The 19,083-nt window shown below is 32.2% G+C and overlaps 3 protein-coding genes and 1 long non-coding RNA gene across 5 annotated transcripts; 3 read left to right on the forward strand and 1 right to left on the reverse strand.

Annotated features, from left to right (window-relative positions):
* The first annotated feature begins 344 nt into the window (after window positions 1–344).
* LOC111641760 lies at window positions 345–5,012 on the forward strand. Its single transcript, XM_023387976.1, has 8 exons — window positions 345–372; window positions 779–807; window positions 887–1,102; window positions 1,174–1,223; window positions 1,311–1,439; window positions 3,819–4,056; window positions 4,142–4,289; window positions 4,937–5,012. Exons 3-8 carry the CDS (start codon window positions 1,081–1,083, stop codon window positions 5,007–5,009), a joined length of 660 nt encoding a protein of 219 aa, XP_023243744.1. The 5' UTR covers window positions 345–372; window positions 779–807; window positions 887–1,080; the 3' UTR covers window positions 5,010–5,012.
* Window positions 5,013–7,171: 2,159 nt separating this feature from the next.
* On the forward strand, window positions 7,172–11,891 carry LOC111641770 (steroid hormone receptor ERR2-like). Its single transcript, XM_023387988.1, has 8 exons — window positions 7,172–7,337; window positions 7,398–7,628; window positions 7,713–7,768; window positions 7,853–7,978; window positions 8,076–8,313; window positions 10,975–11,119; window positions 11,483–11,550; window positions 11,617–11,891. Exons 1-7 carry the CDS (start codon window positions 7,277–7,279, stop codon window positions 11,547–11,549), a joined length of 924 nt encoding a protein of 307 aa, XP_023243756.1. The 5' UTR covers window positions 7,172–7,276; the 3' UTR covers window position 11,550; window positions 11,617–11,891.
* Window positions 8,400–9,280, forward strand: LOC111641786. Its single transcript, XR_002759474.1, has 3 exons — window positions 8,400–8,537; window positions 8,873–8,940; window positions 9,009–9,280. It is a non-coding gene; the product is annotated as an uncharacterized LOC111641786 (long non-coding RNA).
* Window positions 11,892–12,640: 749 nt separating the features above from the next.
* On the reverse strand, window positions 12,641–17,358 carry LOC111641790 (hepatocyte nuclear factor 4-gamma-like). 2 transcript variants are annotated; one of them, XM_023388017.1, is made up of 8 exons: window positions 17,192–17,358; window positions 17,060–17,128; window positions 16,740–16,994; window positions 16,517–16,572; window positions 16,301–16,429; window positions 16,002–16,239; window positions 15,782–15,926; window positions 12,641–12,874 (listed from the first exon to the last, which is right to left on the reverse strand). In XM_023388017.1, the coding sequence occupies exons 2-8, from the start codon at window positions 17,106–17,108 to the stop codon at window positions 12,778–12,780; spliced, it is 969 nt and encodes a 322-aa protein (XP_023243785.1). In that variant the 5' UTR covers window positions 17,109–17,128; window positions 17,192–17,358; the 3' UTR covers window positions 12,641–12,777. The 2 variants fall into 2 exon arrangements, with proteins under 2 accessions (XP_023243785.1, XP_023243794.1); XM_023388026.1 differs by lacking the exon at window positions 12,641–12,874 and adding an exon at window positions 15,473–15,704.
* Window positions 17,359–19,083: the final 1,725 nt, after the last annotated feature.

The raw sequence follows: 19,083 nt of genomic DNA on the forward strand, positions 1-19,083 counted from the left end.
GACATATCAAATGACATCACTTACGTCGAGGAAAAACATTTTCCAATTATCGTGTAACATTGAACAGGAAACGTACTTGGCAAATTAATAATCAAAATAATCAACACCTAATCCGTTGCCATGGGAGTTTATTTTAAAAAACGAACGTTTTCGATCTACTCCATAGATCATCTTCAAGTTGAAAAAAAACGAATATGGAATAACCACAAAGAATAGAACATTAAATTCAAATTCAAAAAAATATCGACAACTGAGTAACTAAGTAAAATAATTAAAGTGTAAAAAATATTAGGATAGAACCAACAATTAGGACTAAAAAAGGAGTATATGGGAGTTANGCATCATGGCAATACCAAATTCACATGTTAATAAGTAAGTTTTACTTAAATATTTTTATTGATTTCTACATAATTTAATTCTATAATTCCAAATTTAGCATGTATATTTGTTTGAGATTTACATTAATTTTTATCGGGCCAATCAACCTTCTCAACGAACTCTCAATATATTCAATATTATGTTTTACCCTAAACTTGTAGGCTTAAGCAATAACGTATGCAAGGCCTTTTTCGTCCACCAAATAATAATATATGAGGCCTTAAGTTATAGTTTTATAATGAGAGGCCCTAAGCTACAACTTGAGAGTCAGACAACGGTTTAATATTTTTACACTGTGGCCTCACTTTCTAAGAATTTTAACCCATTCTCTTGTAAAAATATCTCTTGTTTTTAATCTTATCCCTATAAAATTTCATATAAATATCTTCTTGTATCCCAGAATCGCGAAGAATGTTAAAGACTTCAAACGTAAGTAATTGTTTTGAGTATATTGTAGTACACACGTTTAATAATTACACTACTAACTACACTTACTTCTCCTTCGCAGCTTGTAAGGTGTGCTCGCTTAGAATAGCCATAACGAATGCATACGGACCATGTACATGCTTGGAATGCGCTGATTTCTTTTACGAAAATGTATATTACTTGAAGCTACCACGTTGCAAAGAGAATGCCAAATGTCTTATACTAGTAAAAAATAGCTGCTCGGCCTGTAGATTAAATAAATGTTACAATGTTGGAATGAAATCGGATTGTATCTATAGTAAGTACAATATTTCCTGAGTAAAACTTTTAAGTAATGTATACAGTACTTACAATATATTTTATTTATAGGACCCGAAATATATAATAATATTCGCTTGTATAGATTAGGAAAAACTCGTGTAAGTTGTATTTAAATCTATATTTCTTGTGAAGAGGTATTGTTTTACTTGTCGCATTTTACGTTTATATTAATTAAATTTTTATAGAAAAACTCGAAATTCTATAAATTTTTGGACGAGAAGAATTTATTTGAATTTTTCCCATGTCTATACGCTTTGTTTATGAGAAATATAAGTTTTATCAATGCTTTTCAAACGTTACCAAATTCTTATAAGGTAAGGTTAACACAATAAATTAATTTTTTATTTGTATTAAGTGTTAAAGAAAATAATACAGTCGATCATCCTATAACACTGTTGATTATTCCGTTTTATATGAATTCCGTATTGTACGAGTCACTTAGATTTTACAAATACATGTACCAGGCTATGAATGGCTCACGTATTTGTAAAATCTAAGTGACTCGTACAACATATGGAATTCATATAAAACGGAATAATCAACAGTGTTATAGGGGGGTCGACTTGTATTTGTCATTTAGTGTCAACGTTCGAAATATAAATTCTTCATTTAAATATTAAACGTTAATGAATTTAACGATCACAGTTTTAACTTACCTGTATTTCGAGGTAAATTTTAAATTTTCCTTATGTGACCGTGGGATGTGACACCACCGAGTCTCGCAAGACTCGGAAATCGCGACTTACGTCACGCGAGCGGTTGGATTAGGAGTAGAGGTGAGGAGAGAGACCAGGAAGCGACTCACTCAGATTCCATATTAACTAACAATAACATTTTTAATTATAACAAAGGAAAATACAGATATACTCGATATCAATCATGACTAACGTTCCCCTTAATTATCTCTAGACCGTTGGAGAGAGAGAGAGAGTTTACAAACGAATCGCGTGTTGATAAATACATTGTAACTGAGTCGAAGATCTGTTATAAGATGACTGGATAAACCTTCGAGGTTCGATGAAATTGTTCTGGGTCTTTAGATTGTCCAATAACAAGAGCACTACGGTGTAGAGGCACGTGTGTAATATATCCTTAAAGAGGCACAGCCATTTTCACGATATTAATTCTTGAGGAGGCAACTTGGGAGGACGACTTCTGAGGACCANGCGTCAGGAACTTCTGTTCGAACAAACCTCACCTGCCGTCCGGGTCAGCGATTTTAAAAAAGTGGCAACTCTAGCACGGAATTTTTCACTTATTCTGTGACGAAACTGAATTTTAGTCTTTTAAATTGAGATACCTAAATAAGGGGGGACGAAATTTTTCCCCGCCCCGGGCGGCTGACACCCACGCTACGCCACTGAATACACTCTCCAACTTTAGCGAAGCCTGCCGAAAAAATAGAAATATACAGAAGCAAACTTGATGATAGATGTGTAAACGCCAGAGATGCAGAGGGCCTACCCTCAGCATGGAAGTTTGCTGTTAAAAGACTTACAAATGGCTTATGAATGACGACTTGATTCGCAATTCACATTATGAGAGCATTTATAGTTTTTGTTAACTGTTAACGGCTTGTACTATTACTTATTTATTGTTGTATGTTATTTATTTTTACAACTAATATTTTTTACACTTTAATTATTTTACTTAGTTACTCAGTTGTCGATATTTTATTGAATTTAAATTTAATGTTCCATTCTTTGTGGTTATTCCATATTCGTTTTTTTCAACTTGAAGATGATATATGGGGTAGATCGAAAACGTTCGTTTTTTTTAAAATAAACTCCCTCGGAAACGGATTAAGTGTTGATTATTTTGATTATCGTGTAACAATAATTACATCGTAAATGTTGTCCTGCGCGTAACGTTCTGTACCGTCGGCAGGGTACAACACGCTTCATGTGGTAAATGTAATTTTTGATATTAATAAATCAACTAATAAAATGATAATACAGTAATTATAATTGTCTATACAATCACAACNGTAAGTACAATATTTCCTGAGTAAAACTTTTAAGTAATGTATACAGTACTTACAATATATTTTATTTATAGGACCCGAAATATATAATAATATTCGCTTGTATAGATTAGGAAAAACTCGTGTAAGTTGTATTTAAATCTATATTTCTTGTGAAGAGGTATTGTTTTACTTGTCGCATTTTACGTTTATATTAATTAAATTTTTATAGAAAAACTCGAAATTCTATAAATTTTTGGACGAGAAGAATTTATTTGAATTTTTCCCATGTCTATACGCTTTGTTTATGAGAAATATAAGTTTTATCAATGCTTTTCAAACGTTACCAAATTCTTATAAGGTAAGGTTAACACAATAAATTAATTTTTTATTTGTATTAAGTGTTAAAGAAAATAATACAGTCGATCTTCCTATAACACTGTTGATTATTCCGTTTTATATGAATTCCGTATTGTACGAGTCACTTAGATTTTACAAATACATGTACCAGGCTATGAATGGCTCACGTATTTGTAAAATCTAAGTGACTCGTACAACACGGAATTCATATAAAACGGAATAATCAAAAGTGTTATAGGGTGGGTCGACTGTACATAAAATACAGGATGCCTCAAAATAATGTGAACATAAATTATTATGTCCTAATGATTTATTCAACATATTTTGTTTCGTTTCAGCTAATAATTTTAACCGAATTTTATATTTTTAGGGTTTCTTATCGCGCGTATGCATGAAGAGAGGAATTATTATGGAACTTGTTGAAAGATGCTACAATACTCACGACGTTTTAAGATTAGAAAAGTGTTTCATTGATCCTCACGTTTCGCGAAGTGAATTTGTAAGAGATTTTGGACGTGAAATCTTGAATTTTATAAGAACTTTGAAAAATCATATTCATACTACCCTTGACTTTTATCTTATCAAATTCATTTTAATATTTGATGACTGTGAGTATATTTAACACAGTTTACATTGTAAAGTATACAATATTCCTTGCTTGTATACAAATTTTATCATTTAATTTAATTTCAGATACTATTTTATCGATACCTTCCTTTGACCTTTTTCTTCATATATTAATAAGACAAGTCGCCGTTTTGGAGAAACTTCTTTCTAATTTTGAGTACGAGTTCGGATGTATTGATGATGAAGTTAGATTGCATCATTTCAATATGAATTTGTGAGTACTTTTCTACGTTTCTTACATGCAAAATTCAATTTCCTACCCCCAATTTTCTGTGGAAGTTTCAAGGAACTTCTCACGTGATTTTGAAATTATCGACGATTTTCAACTAGTTATTACTTCCCCGGTTGTTATATATAACAGAGGGAAAGTGTGACGTTTGGTCAAAAAATGACCCTCCAAGACTTTTACATCTTTGAACTTGGAAGGTCGAGAAATGCAAATAAATTCGTTTTTTTTCTGTATGTATGAATGTTAGTGTTTGTATGGGGGGCACAGTAACCTTAATAACTCCCGTTCTTTTTGTGGAAAATTTCTGAAATTTTCCAGGGAAATTTACTTATTTAGGGTGATAATGGTGTTAAATTTTGGTGAGTAAAGATCGAAGGGGTGGGAGATAAAGGGGGTCGTGTGTATCTGTAGTAGGATGCGTGAGGATACTTCTCACGGAATTTCATATTGTCTGCCATTTTGTAAAGAAAAGAGGAACATGAAGTCCAGTAGCGAAACGTGACAGTACAAAGTTAGAGGGGCGCTTGATGACTGCAAGCACCCCTTGATTATAACTTTCTTATTTGTTACTTTAATTAAATTATTTACATAAATTAAAATTTTTAATATGAAAATTATACTTTTTTTATTAGAGTGAATAGAAGATTTGCAGATCACATAAATCAACAATCTTCTCCAGAGTTTTACTTCATCTGCAACAATTAAGAAGAAAAAAACAGAGACAACTTTACGTTAAAAGTTTTAATTTTTTTATATTATTTTACAATTTACATATCCACGTTTGATGTTTCTTGTTCAAATTTGGGTTTCATACATCGTATTTGTGTTGCAACAGTAAAATATCATATTCCATGTGGAACTCCAAAAGATATAATTGGATGATTTTTACAACACTTGTACAAGCTTTTAAATTGAATTTATATATATATATTTCGATGTAAATAAAATATAATTTATAAAATTTATTTTATGTATTGATCATTTTAAATTCCGGTTTTACTGTAAACATTACACCGATCAATTACTAGTGACAAAGTGGATAAGGACACTGAAAACTGGTGGTTGGTCACGGGTTTGCCCCTTGCTTGCAATTTTCCATGGGGAATTCCGTGGTTCTAATCATACTGGTGAATTTTCCTCAAGAAACTTCACCAGTATGATTGGAAATCGATAACTCAATCCATGCAAGAAGGAGCTATTAGCATTTTTCTGGAAGAGAGCAAGGCCACGGAGCAAAAGAAATCAAATTTCTTGATTCCCTTAGATTTCTTACGGCATCTGCTCCATCTTGCAGGACGAAAAATCTTTGTAAACATTGATCAGTGTTCCCACCGGATGCAACACGTTGCTTTTACATATCATAAACCATTCATTCTTTGTGACGAATTAAAATCGGATACTTTCGAGTGGAACATCCTGTATTTTTGTCAGAAAAGATTAGCATCTCGTTGCTCAAACTTTAAATTTTTAAACTGTTTTAAGCATCTTCAAAAATATATTTCTAGAGAACTTCTAATGAAGTTTTAATGGGCAACAATGGCTCGTAAAGCTCGTAAAAATAAGCTCGGTTTTCGGGAGTTTCAATTAATTAATTGCTATTTATTCAGATTAAAATAATTACAGAAATAGGAAGAGAAATTTAAGAGATTTCTGCAAAAATATAATTCTCAATCTTAAGTTTTTAAACAACATTGGATCAGCAGTGATCACAGGAAGTGAGTGGTGCATCATTCTATTGGAGGAAGTCGTGAAGAGATAAAATCTCACCTATTATTTTAACTTCCCTTAAGCTTCTCGACTTTATTCTTTGTAAATCTTTTGACAAATATTAAATATTTATAATTTTGCAAATGATTAATTTGCCGCTCCGTGTCCTCGCGTGAATATGGGTTAAACAGAATTAGAACGTATTTCTGTCTAACCCGTGTGTAAAAGCTAATTCTGCTGTTTTATTAAAACTCATTCCAGCATATAGAACTGTCAAACACTATAACTTGTATTTTAATTCTTATATATTGGGAGTATGACGTATGATGAAAATGATTGCATATTTTGTAGGAATAGCTGAAGACTGAATAAGTTTCCCATAATTACAAAAGTTATTGCTTTATCTTCACGTTAATATAATTAGTGTTTGTTAGTGATTTTGGACATTAATTTCCCATATTATCGAATCTGCAATCAATTGGTTGAATTATATTTGAGGCGGAATCTCTTCCATGTGATTTACAGAATTATATTTGTTCTCGAAATCTGACTGGTCAATTATGATTTAACTTTACCATTTTCCATTAATTGCCACGAGAAATCCAAAACGTTAATAAAAATTGAGGACCATAACTTTATTTTCGAGATATAATGGGGTCAAAGTGATAATATCCGTGCTGAAGTGACGTTAGAAGTACTTCAGCTACAATGCTGATATTTACTGTAAAAGCTGAAAATATACTGTTAGAAGGGTGCAGTCGGCATATTTAATATGTCTGTCATTAGACTAAATTCAAAATTAATTTATTACCATACACTCGAAGTTCGTTAATCTGGAATCGGAATATCCTGTAATCCAGCTGTTTTCTAGAAAGTAAATAATATTGTTATTATTATTATAAATAAATAAATTTCTTATTTAAAACATTTATATTTTATAGCTTTATATAAATTTAATTCGATGAAATTTGAAGAGCATCATTTGAAACGTCTATTTATGCAAATTAATGAAGAGAATTAGAAAGAAAATCATCTAAAATAAATTTATTTTTATTTTAAAATAGGAACATATAATATTATTAAATTAAATTAAACGATTTAACATAAAATAATGAAATTATAATCTCATTAGTGCCTATTGCTCTGTGAAGTACCCTCATTGACGCTTCCGTATTTAATCAATTTAATGACAATAATTTTTATTTTTCTTTTACAAAAATACTTAGAAATGCTTTGAAGTATTGTGCTTTAGACATAATTTTCAGATGGCGGAGTGTGAAAACTGTATATGCTCTTATTGCGAATTAACTCATAACAATGGATTCGGTATGTACTTTTAGATGTTAAGAAGTAATGTTAAAGTCTTTAATATTTAATTACTTTTAGCAATAGCTATTTGCCCAATTTGTCACGAGGTTAACTTGTTAGAAAATAAATTTGGGCTTGCCGTTTGTCATGCGTGTAATAGTTTCTTCGAGACAATTGTGAAACGTTCGTTCTATCCTTTATGTGACAGTAAGGGGACGTGCGAAGTCAAACGAGCAGACATCAGAACATGTGACTTCTGTCGGATGAGTAAATGCTATGCACGTGGAATGCAATCTAAGAAAGTAATACGTAAGTATTTGATTTCACTTTCTAACATTCAAAAGTCGTAGTTAATACTACAACTATTAGATATTATATAAAATAACTCTATAGTGGACAATGATTACAAAAAAAAATTAAGTAGAAGACTAGAAAAAATTCCAACTTTGGTATGTCCTTTTAAAATTTTTAGGTGTTTTCTTATGTAAATTTGATAGCAAACAGTTTTTATTGTGTTTGTATGTCTCTAATAGGCATATCGGCTCAGCAACTCTTGGCACTCTATTCAGTTTCAAGAGTGTCTGTTATTAATGGAGCAGCATTATTATCAATGGCTTCACTTATCCGAAGACTTTGAAAGCCTGTGTGACGCAGAAAAGGTAAGTATTAACTTTTATATCAGTAACTTACGCTTAGCACTAATTGCTTCTGTTACAAAGAGGAAGACGTTCTTATACTTCAAGCGATTGATTTCAGGAATTAATAAAGAGAAAGAGTTGCATTCGTGGAACGGCATTACAAATAATTGAAAGATCGTTGCCCGCTCACGACGTGTTATGGTTGCATAATTGCTTCTTCGATCCTGCATCGTGTGTCGTTCCTTCCATCAGAGCAATAACATTATCCATTCTATCGCTTGTGATAAAATGCAGAGAGATTAATCTCTCTGACGTAGAATTCATGTTAATCAAGTTGAAATTGGCTTTAAGAAATGGTAATTTTAAAAATATAAAATATAAAATCGTTAGTTATTAAAGAAAATTTATTAATATATTTTTTTCTAATTTTTACAGATGTTAGTGTACAATCTGATGGAATAGTGTTCGATTTTATTAATGACAAAATAAATTGGATAGAAGACGAAATGAAGCTTTATTTATGATATAATTACATTAATTTAAGTTATTCTGAGGACCCCTCTATAATTTTAACGAGTCGGTAAATAACTTTTTTGTTTTTACAATATAAAAGCCGAGTGGTAAAACCACTAAACACTGATAGTTGATCGCGGGTTCGTGCCTCAACAGCAGGTTGACCGCGTGGAGTTTTGTTTTCTTCGCGTGTTTAACACATAAAGGTTGTTTCTTGTGAGTCACCCTCTATGCAGAATGACCGTGTTGCGCTGCCTTATCCCATTATCAATTCCAGTTCTATTAACATTGTAATCTTGATCTAGCACTCATTCAAAGGGAAACGTCTTGAGTTCTTTTGTTCTCTTCCACTTCATTTACTTTATAAGATCTTAATTATTTATTAGTTTCTGTTTTTAACAGATTGTTTCGTTATCCTTTATTGTGTTGTGACGTGTTACCAGAACATACAATTAATATTTTAAAATGACGTAAGTGAACTCTTAACGACAATTTAAACTTTTATTAATTAATTTATTGACAATTTTTTTTCTTTTAGGTTAATCATCCGGAATAGCAAAACAATGGCCATTATAAGTACAGCTTATGCAAAATTGTAGACAATGGTTATGAGCATTACATTTAAGTTAATTGTTTTTCATAACTTAAGAAGCAATTTGAGTAATTCTGTTTAACAATAAGAAAATTTGAAGATATTCTGTATAGAAAATTCGGTATGAAACGTATGCAGCTTGCAATTCATGTATTATTTTAGTGTACATAATTTTCTTTCAGGTCTATTGTCCGAATATGAGGAAATGTAATTTTAAAATTATGACGAATAAAGAAAGCATATTTCTTCACTTTTAATTTATTTTCTTGCTACTTATTGAGAAATTTAACTACCTCACACCTCTCAAAATCCAATTCTCTCGATCAACCCATAGTAATGTGCCCATTGAATTTACTATTCACTGTAGAAAACTAAATCTTTCCTGTCTAAAAGGTGATTTCGGTACCCAGTGAGTTTCTCAAACACTTGGCGAGAGTTTGTAGCCTATCGACGAGCCGGCAACGTGGAGTTCTTCGGGTTTTATAGACGTGTTTAATACCCAAATAAGAGCTAATTTCTCATAGAAGATCTCCCGGAGGTATCTCCCCTTGGCAGATCGTCCACGTTAAATAATTACGTTAAAAGTATACAAACTAAATGTTATTAATATTTATTAAAAGACACTCCAACAGTTCTCTCGTTACTGAAAGACCTAGTGGCAGGGTCCTACCCAAAACTTTTGTAATCAATTTTTGACGGCCCCAAGCTCCCACAGTTCTGAGAGAGTAAGTACGAAAAATTGGGTGCAGATTAGTCAAAGCATTTACAAGTTTGTAGAAGACAGACAAATAGTAAATAGACATTTATATATAATAAAATATTACATATATTTTTATAGGTGAATATGCAGGAAATTCTATTATTTTAAATTAGAAAACAGCATATTTACGACACTATAAGTACTAATGCGTATTGTTCGTTAACAGTGAACGTAATAACAATTGTCATAATTGTTGTATGGATCGGACTTTCTAATTTTGATCGCGAAAATGGCAAAACCGAAAATATTTTCATATTTACACTGTAAAGGAAGTAAAGAAACTACTATTTTCATTGTCTTCTATTCCATGGCAAGTAATTTTCTTCACTATTTTTAGTGGATAAATCATCTCTAGCTCCATGAACTCCGACCTTTCTGTGGAAGCGCTCATTAGTTTACATATTTCCACCTAAAGCGGTGGAAAGTAACACTTTATATTGCTTACAAATTAATTGGTAAAATAATTTTCTTGCAGTTTTATTCAATTCTGAGATTAGCCGTTAACAGTTTTAAGGAGTTTGGAAGTATTTATATTGACGAAAATAGAATTTGTTAGTATAATATACGTTAAAATTAGAATATTTTAAGGCCTGAAGCGAATTTATATAAAATTTTCGTGTTATTTCTCACAGCTGCATCTTGTTATCTTGCCTACACCATCATCAATTGGTTACTTTGGTCCGTGCTTTTACTAATGAGTTTGCTAGTTATTGGTGCATTGATAAAGGTAAAAATTACTTATTTGCAATCAATAATCATGTATTTTTAAATATATATTTATTGTTTTCTAACAAATATCATTAAAGCTGCCATAGTCATTAACACGAAGTATATATTTCCATAGAAAATTCGTAAACTACTAATCCCATTTTTGATATGGATGGGTGTCGTGATTATCGGAGTACCAGCTGCAGAAGTTTGTGTGTTGATTGCCATAAAAAATATAACTGTAAGTGTATATGAATACGTTACACGTTTAATCATTGGCTATTGATATGATGAATAGCCCAACAATGGTTCTACTATACTACTTGAGGCATGCTTCAGTTGCAATTCCTAGCATTGTAACATATCTAGTTTGAGGGAAACAAAAAAAATTCCTATTTTTCTACAGAAAATTTATTAATATATATATATTTTTAATTTTTACAGATGTTAGTGTAAGATCTGATGGAATTGTGTTCGATTTTATTAATGAGAGAATAAATTGGATAGAAGACGAAATGAAGCTTTATTTAAAATATAATTACATTACTTTACGTTATTCTGAGGACCCCTCTTTAATTTTAACGAGTCGGTAAATAATTTTTTTGTTTTTACAATATAAAGGCCGAGTGGTAAAACTGCTAAACACTGATAGTTGATCGCGGATTCGTGCCTCAACAGCGGGTTGACCGCGTGGAGTTTTGTTTTCTTCGCGTGTTTAACACCTAAGGCTTGTTTCTCATTGAGGAAATATTCTTGTGAGTCACTCTCTATGCAGAATGACTGTGCTGGTCTGCCTCATCTGATTATCAATTCCAATCCTATTGCAGAGTGAATACATTTTAATCTTGATCTAGTACTCACTCAAAGGGAAACGTCTTGAGTGTTCTTTTGTTCTCTTCACTTCGCTTACTTCATAAGATCTTAATTATTTATTGGTTTTTGTTTTTAACAGATTGTTTCGTTATCCTTTATTGTGTTGTGACGTGTTACCAGAACATACGATTAATATTCTAAAATGAAGTAAGTGAACTCTTAACGATAAATTAAACGTTTATTAATTAATTTATTGACAATATTTTTTTTTAGGTTAATCATCCGGAATAGCAAAACAATGGCCATTATAAGTGCAGCTTACGCAAAATTGTAGACAATGGTTATGAGCATTACATTTAAGTTAATTGTTTTTCATAACTTAAGAAGCAATTTGAGTAATTCTGTTTAACAATAAGAAAATTTGAAGATATTCTGTATAGAAAATTCGGTATGAAACGTATGCAGCTTGCAATTCATGTATTATTTTAGTGTACATAATTTTCTTTCAGGTCTATTGTCCGAATATGAGGAAATGTAATTTTAAAATTATGACGAATAAAGAAAGCATATTTCTTCACTTTTAATTTATTTTCTTGCTACTTATTGAGAAATTTAACTACCTCACACCTCTCAAAATCCAATTCTCTCGATCAACCCATAGTAATGTGCCCATTGAATTTACTATTCACTGTAGAAAACTAAATCTTTCCTGTCTAAAAGGTGATTTCGGTACCCAGTGAGTTTCTCAAACACTTGGCGAGAGTTTGTAGCCTATCGACGAGCCGGCAACGTGGAGTTCTTCGGGTTTTATAGACGTGTTTAATACCCAAATAAGAGCTAATTTCTCATAGAAGATCTCCCGGAGGTATCTCCCCTTGGCAGATCGTCCACGTTAAATAATTACGTTAAAAGTATACAAACTAAATGTTATTAATATTTATTAAAAGACACTCCAACAGTTCTCTCGTTACTGAAAGACCTAGTGGCAGGGTCCTACCCAAAACTTTTGTAATCAATTTTTGACGGCCCCAAGCTCCCACAGTTCTGAGAGAGTAAGTACGAAAAATTGNAAGGGATTGGACACGACTGGTCAGAGACTAAGTCGAGTTCAATTTCCAGTTTGTGATTCTTTCGCCTACTGGAAGATGAAGACCTAACTACATCACTAAATACAGTCAAATTTATAACTTGTTACACAAATTTACTATTAGAAAAACAAATAACTGCAAAAATAGTACTTTTTAACAAATCGAAAATCACCATTCATGTCAATTCAAAAAAACAAAATTTATTCGTTACTTTATTAGTTTAATACATTTTTATTGTTTTGGAGCCTAATCAGCATAAAAAGCTTAACAATATTTTAAAACAAAAATCTCATCCTACTAGTCTATTATAAAAAAATTTTCATTAACTGCACTAATTTTGTGAAATTCATGCTTGTCCTTGAGCTCCACCCTCATCACGCACAACATTAATTCTATGTTGAGGAAATTCATAATCATCTGGATATACTGAATATTCGAACAGCCTAGAAAGCAAAAAAAAAAAACAGAACTAACTACAAGGAAGTTAGAATTATCAATTTTATCGAGGAATCATCTATGCCTACTCATAGGTTCTATTACCTTGGAAATGTTGGGTGAAGACCATTCATTATCTACTTCATAAATCATCGTTTAATATTATCATAAAGTTAATACGAAAATTAATTGAATTTAGTCGTCACGACAGTTTTAATATGCTGTGAAGCTACATCAAATTCTAATAACTTCATTAGCTCACAAAAATCCATTACTATTGTCGAAAAAATACTGGTATGTATCAATACAAACCACAACCCAATGAAGCGTATAACAAGTTTTAGAGAAAACAAAGGATGTTCTTCAAAATTCAAGAAGTCTAACAATAGACAGTTGTAGTTCGTTGGCTGCATTTTCTCTTTTTCGAGGACATTTTAACGCCAAAGAATAGCGATTTGTCTGAGGTCCGTTAACTGCCTTTCGCTAAGGAGACTTATCGAATGTCTTGATGACCATAGATGCAAACCTGAGAGCCATAAATTACTCTTTCGACAATGAAAAACTTAAATATTCTTATAAAATTTAGTTATTTTAACACTTTATCTTCGTATTTTAACATTGAAAACCCTAATAAAGTATTTAATACTGAAAATTCGGCATAATTTATGGCTTCAGAGCTTTACATTTGTTTCTCCAATTGAACAACATGAGGAAAATCTGAGGTAGTACCTCATACTTGAGTTCAGTGATTATTATCTAAGTTTTAATATTAAATATTTACTTAATATATTGCAGGTAGCAATTAGTCTTACTCTACTTACACTCATTTTTATTGCTTTCAATGTAAGTAAAATTTTTGAAATCAATGAAATTATAAGCTCGAATCTAAAATTTTCTATGTATATTTAGATATACTGCTTCATATCAGTATATTTATATTACGAAGATTTTTATAAGATTAANATGCTTAAAATTTATCAGAACAATTGCTGCTTCATCTAATGACACTGCTTAAAAGAATCTAAACCGACCTGGAATCAATCTCTGAAATCTAGAAGCCATTACAATTCCCATTTCAAAACCTGAAAAGACCTCAGAAATTCCTATAATTATAGACTATATTCTCTGTAAGATCTTAGAACGAATGGTAAACATTTAACGTAACTTCTAGAGATAAACGATTATCCGTCTCTCTTCCAAACCGAATTTTGGACAAACAGATGCACTACAGAGTAGTATACCTGGATACCCGAAGTTTGTAAGAAGTCAACACCTGTTGTCTGTTTTCTACAGGTACGTTGATAACTTTCAGATTTCTGTAGAGCCAATAATATGAGACTCATACACGGCACTGAATCTCATTTAATCAGCATACTTTTAGCTTTATTGCTGAGAACACTACGTGCCGCAAGTTTTGTCAGACATATGGTTGCATACATAATCGAACATTTGTGATGCAGACTGTATTTATAAGCAGCAAATTGATATATTATTGTGAGGGATTTTTGAAATATTTACAGATGGATGTCAATCTGAAAACCGTTTTGGATAAGAAAGAGTCTGGCTTTCAATTTTACTGCACAGTTACATGCTGTGTATTTAGCTTTAAATCATTTATGGAAGCCTTTATTTATTTATTGCGGCGTTATTTATTCCGGTTAACAAAGGTTTGTGAACCAGCAGTGTACTCATTATCTCGTTTTATTTTTGCCATAATTCACGAAATCACTTCTGAACTGTCAACAATAATTTCATTTTAAACTTTTGTTGGATCCCAGGCCATGTTGGCATATGAGGAAATAAATAAGCAGATACCGCTGCTAGATCAGGTTTTCCTCCTGGGCATTTAATGCGTATTTATACTACTTTTTTAAGTACAGATTTTAAGCAAGATGCGTGCAATGAAGTCCACAATAATCCAGTCATAGAAAATTAGACAATAGATTAATAATATGATGGATTTTGTTATTTTTACTCGTTTGAGAATTGGTATTGGTGAGTGAGTGTGCCCGTCTGAAGTGTTGGGGAATAGGCCAAACTTTTTTGTGGTTCTGGACATTTCCAAAGAAACTTGGGATGTTTAATCCAGTTGTATTATGCTTCTGATATGTATTGTTTTTGTACCTTGTCAATACTTGCTATTATTTGTTAAACTTTTGTCGTCGTTGTTTCCGTTTATATCTTGATGTTATAATAAAACATTGATAAAAAAACATTGTAGAATTATTATGTGATAGCACAGTAAAACAATGGTTTTGTGCCACAAAAATCCAACTGATAAGACTGTATTTTAAATATATCGTTTGAGCAAATCTCTCTAAATGTAGCAGGCTCATGGCTTACATATTTAACTTCGAACTTCTTAAGGGAAATTTCAAGAAGGGATTGGACACGACTGGTCAGAGACTAAGTCGAGTTCAATTTCCAGTTTGTGATTCTTTCGCCTACTGGAAGATGAAGACCTAACTACATCACTAAATACAGTCAAATTTATAACTTGTTACACAAATTTACTATTAGAAAAACAAATAACTGCAAAAATAGTACTTTTTAACAAATCGAAAATCACCATTCATGTCAATTCAAAAAAACAAAATTTATTCGTTACTTTATTAGTTTAATACATTTTTATTGTTTTGGAGCCTAATCAGCATAAAAAGCTTAACAATATTTTAAAACAAAAATCTCATCCTACTAGTCTATTATAAAAATTTTCATTAACTACACTAAATTTGTGAAATTCATGCTTGTCCTTGAGCTCCACCCTCCTCACGCACAACATTAATTCTATGATGAGGAAATTCATAGTCATCTGGATATACTGAATATTCAAACAGCCTAGAAAACAAAGACAGAACTAACTACAAGGAAGTTAGAATTATCAATTTTATCGAGGAATCATTTCAAAAACTTACCTGCTTACGGAGATAATAGTTAAATCTTCCGCATTACGTAGAGAAATGTTACCTTCGTTGACATGTATGTTCATATGTTCTTCGATTGTTGACATATCTTGATGAAGATATCCAGGAAATTCGTGTTCATCTTCGATTTTAACGTCTGAAGAATGAAGATTAAATCAATTTAGTAGAAAATTAGTAGTAAGAAAACAAAAATTTACTCGAAGATTTTTACCATCTTTCAATGCCAACTTGACTTTTAAAAGTTTAAACTGATCCATACTGATGTTGGCATCTCTGAAATCTACCACAAGATTGAGAATTAAGCATCCTACTACTCGTAGAGGCGGCATATCGCAAGCATAGGGATCGTAGAAACAGTTATGGAGCCATAAAACATCGTGAGCAAACATTGATCTTTCCATCATCTGCAACGCCGTTCCTCTTAAATAACTTCTTTGTTTTAAGAGTATCTGAAAATAAGAATGTCATTTCAAATAGGAGATATTGGAAAATTATACAAGAGATATTTACTTTGTCGTCTACAGATAGTCTTTGATATTCTCTCGAAAGATTTAGCCATTGATAGTAATGCTGCTCCATGTAAATGAGACAATCTAGGAATTGAGTGTTCTCCCAGTTAAGCCGAAATGGTTGAGGTAACTGTGGAATAAAAAAGAAGTGGGGGTTTAATATGGGGAGAAAGACAAAAGGAGTCAAACTTAAAAAATTAAGATAAAAGAATAATACAGGAGGAGGAGGAGCGGTCATTCTTCTCTTTCTAAATTCATAATGAGCAGCATCCACTGTAAAATTTAATTTTTGTGTTTAAGCGAACAAGATGCAATTCTTGATTTCGTGTTTTTAAAATATGATACGTTTTATAACTATTTCATTAAGAACTAGAGTGGGAAGTTAATTTACATATCTGGTCGTTCAGATGGATTATTAATGAAAATTTTAAGTTACTCACGAAAGACTTTTGAAGAATTCATCCCAACACAGTAGCATTTACTCATTTTACAAAAGTGACAGATATTACCGCTGGCTACAGTCACATCACAACTTCCTAAGAATTGACAGTTCAGAACTCTTGAACCTCTAACTACTACTTCAAAAAATTCGTTGCACGCCGGGCATACATCGCAGTCGAATTTATCTTCTAGATCAGTGCAATCGGCGCATACTGGACAACGTTCACCGTATTTCTGAGCTCCTTCCTCTGGAACTTTATATTAAATTTCATAAGTGAATTTTTCTCATTATTTAAATTTTTGCCATTCTTACTCTTACCCGGCTTAAAGAATTCTTCTTCTTCGGGTGGTGGATAGGCCTCTGCCATTTACTTAATTAATATTTCAACTAAACAAACAGTAGAATATTATGAGTATTAAAGTACAATGGTGGTATACATACTATTCGTACCTTCAAACAATTCAGTTTCCACAACAATTAATGATGTCTGGTGATGAAAACTGCTTTAAATATCTCTTGAGTAAATTGCTTTTCATAAAATATGTTTTAAAATGCTATCATTTACACATTTTTACACATAAATTCCATATAAAATAAGTTAATATTTACGGTTTTATACTTTAAACATTAATGTAATAATCTAATTTGCATAAATGTAGAGAATTTGCCGTATTTCTGCTCTTTGCAATATAACTTTGTCTTAATTTTTAAAGTAAATTATTATTATTTTCGTTTAATTGAAGTCATTATTTATTTATATATTGATTTAAAAAATACATAATAATTATGAATACTGCTTTTATTTTTCGAAATTATTCATTTTAATAATTGTTCTATAAAACGCAATGTGCTGTAAACGTAACGATGAATATTAATTTAGTATTCTACATAATAATAAAGGGAAAATTAATTAAATTAATAAAATTATACAGAAAACTCCATATAGTCATTTCATTGGGCAGGCGCAACTTCACGACCAGTGTTCAGTAGTTTTATCCATTACACAAGTGATATTCATCGCAATCTAAGAGAAGGTTGCATTCAATCTATCACTAAAGAACAATTTCATATAAAATATATCCGAAACAATTAAATTAATAAAATTATACAGAAAACTCCATATAGTCATTTCATTGGGCAGGCGCAACTTCACGACCAGTGTTCAGTAGTTTTATCCATTACACAAGTGATATTCATCGCAATCTAAGAGAAGGTTGCATTCAATCTATCACTAAAGAACAATTTCATATAAAATATATCCGAAACTATTAAAATAATAAACTGCTACCAGATAAGAAATCTTCAATATATTAATCAGAATGGCAATTAGATTAAATAACAATCTCTTCTCAATCACTTTATGATGATGATCCATCATATCTTCTCATTGATTATGACGACATATGTACAACCTATTCCTGTCCGTGGTGAGGGGCCCTCCCAGAGATGGTTTAGTAACACTTTACCATTCCTGGGATCTGAACGCCCACCTACGTGTTTGCTGTGCGTGGTGGCCCATATGCCGGAAAGAGGGATCCTGGTAGTTGAGGGGCAACACGACATTTCCGACAAACTGCTTTGGCCCCTGCTTCGGATAAACGGGAGGCTCGAACCAGGCTCCATTTTATTCAATCGGCTGGTCGTTGGCCAGCCGATTGACTCATTTGAAATACGCCTCTTAGTCTTCGTCCATGCTGGAAAATACAGGCCTGGAGTCAACTGATCGATATAGACCGGACAGACACGTCCCGGCTTGACAGTTTTGTCACAGACAAGATGTACTCTTCTTGACTGCATTGTGGTGGTAATACTCTTGGAAAACCCTGGTGTAGACCATACCGACGTCGGTATGACTTGCAAGCAGTGGCAGTCAGGATTTCAATTGGTGTAAGTGTAATAATTTGTTCTATATACAGTACTTGCCACCAGATGTCAGAGTCAACGAGGATGAATTGGATGCCTTGGTTGAACAGCTGCCGACCTCATTCCTTTTACTCGGTGATTTCAATGACCACAATCCATGGGTGAGTCCCGACATCAATCGTCGAAGCAGAGCCATTGAGAGACTTATAGGCAATCATCAACTGTATCTATTTAATACTGGAGAAGTGACATACTTTCATGCCCCAACAAGAACATTCAGCGCCATTGATTTATCATTAGCAACCTCAAACCTGTTTTTAGCGTTTACATGGGAGGTTGGATCAAATCCGCTTTCCAGTGACCACTTCCCAATATTTATAAAATGCCGAGGCAGAGAAAGCTGTGAAACAGCCCGTCTACCACGCTGGAAACTGGAGACAGCCGATCGGCCTGGATTCTCCACTATCTCTTAAGAAATA

Source organism: Centruroides sculpturatus, unplaced genomic scaffold, assembly GCF_000671375.1.
Source record: "Centruroides sculpturatus isolate CEXI.00-Female unplaced genomic scaffold, Cexi_2.0 scaffold130, whole genome shotgun sequence".
Lineage (NCBI taxonomy): Eukaryota > Metazoa > Arthropoda > Arachnida > Scorpiones > Buthidae > Centruroides > Centruroides sculpturatus.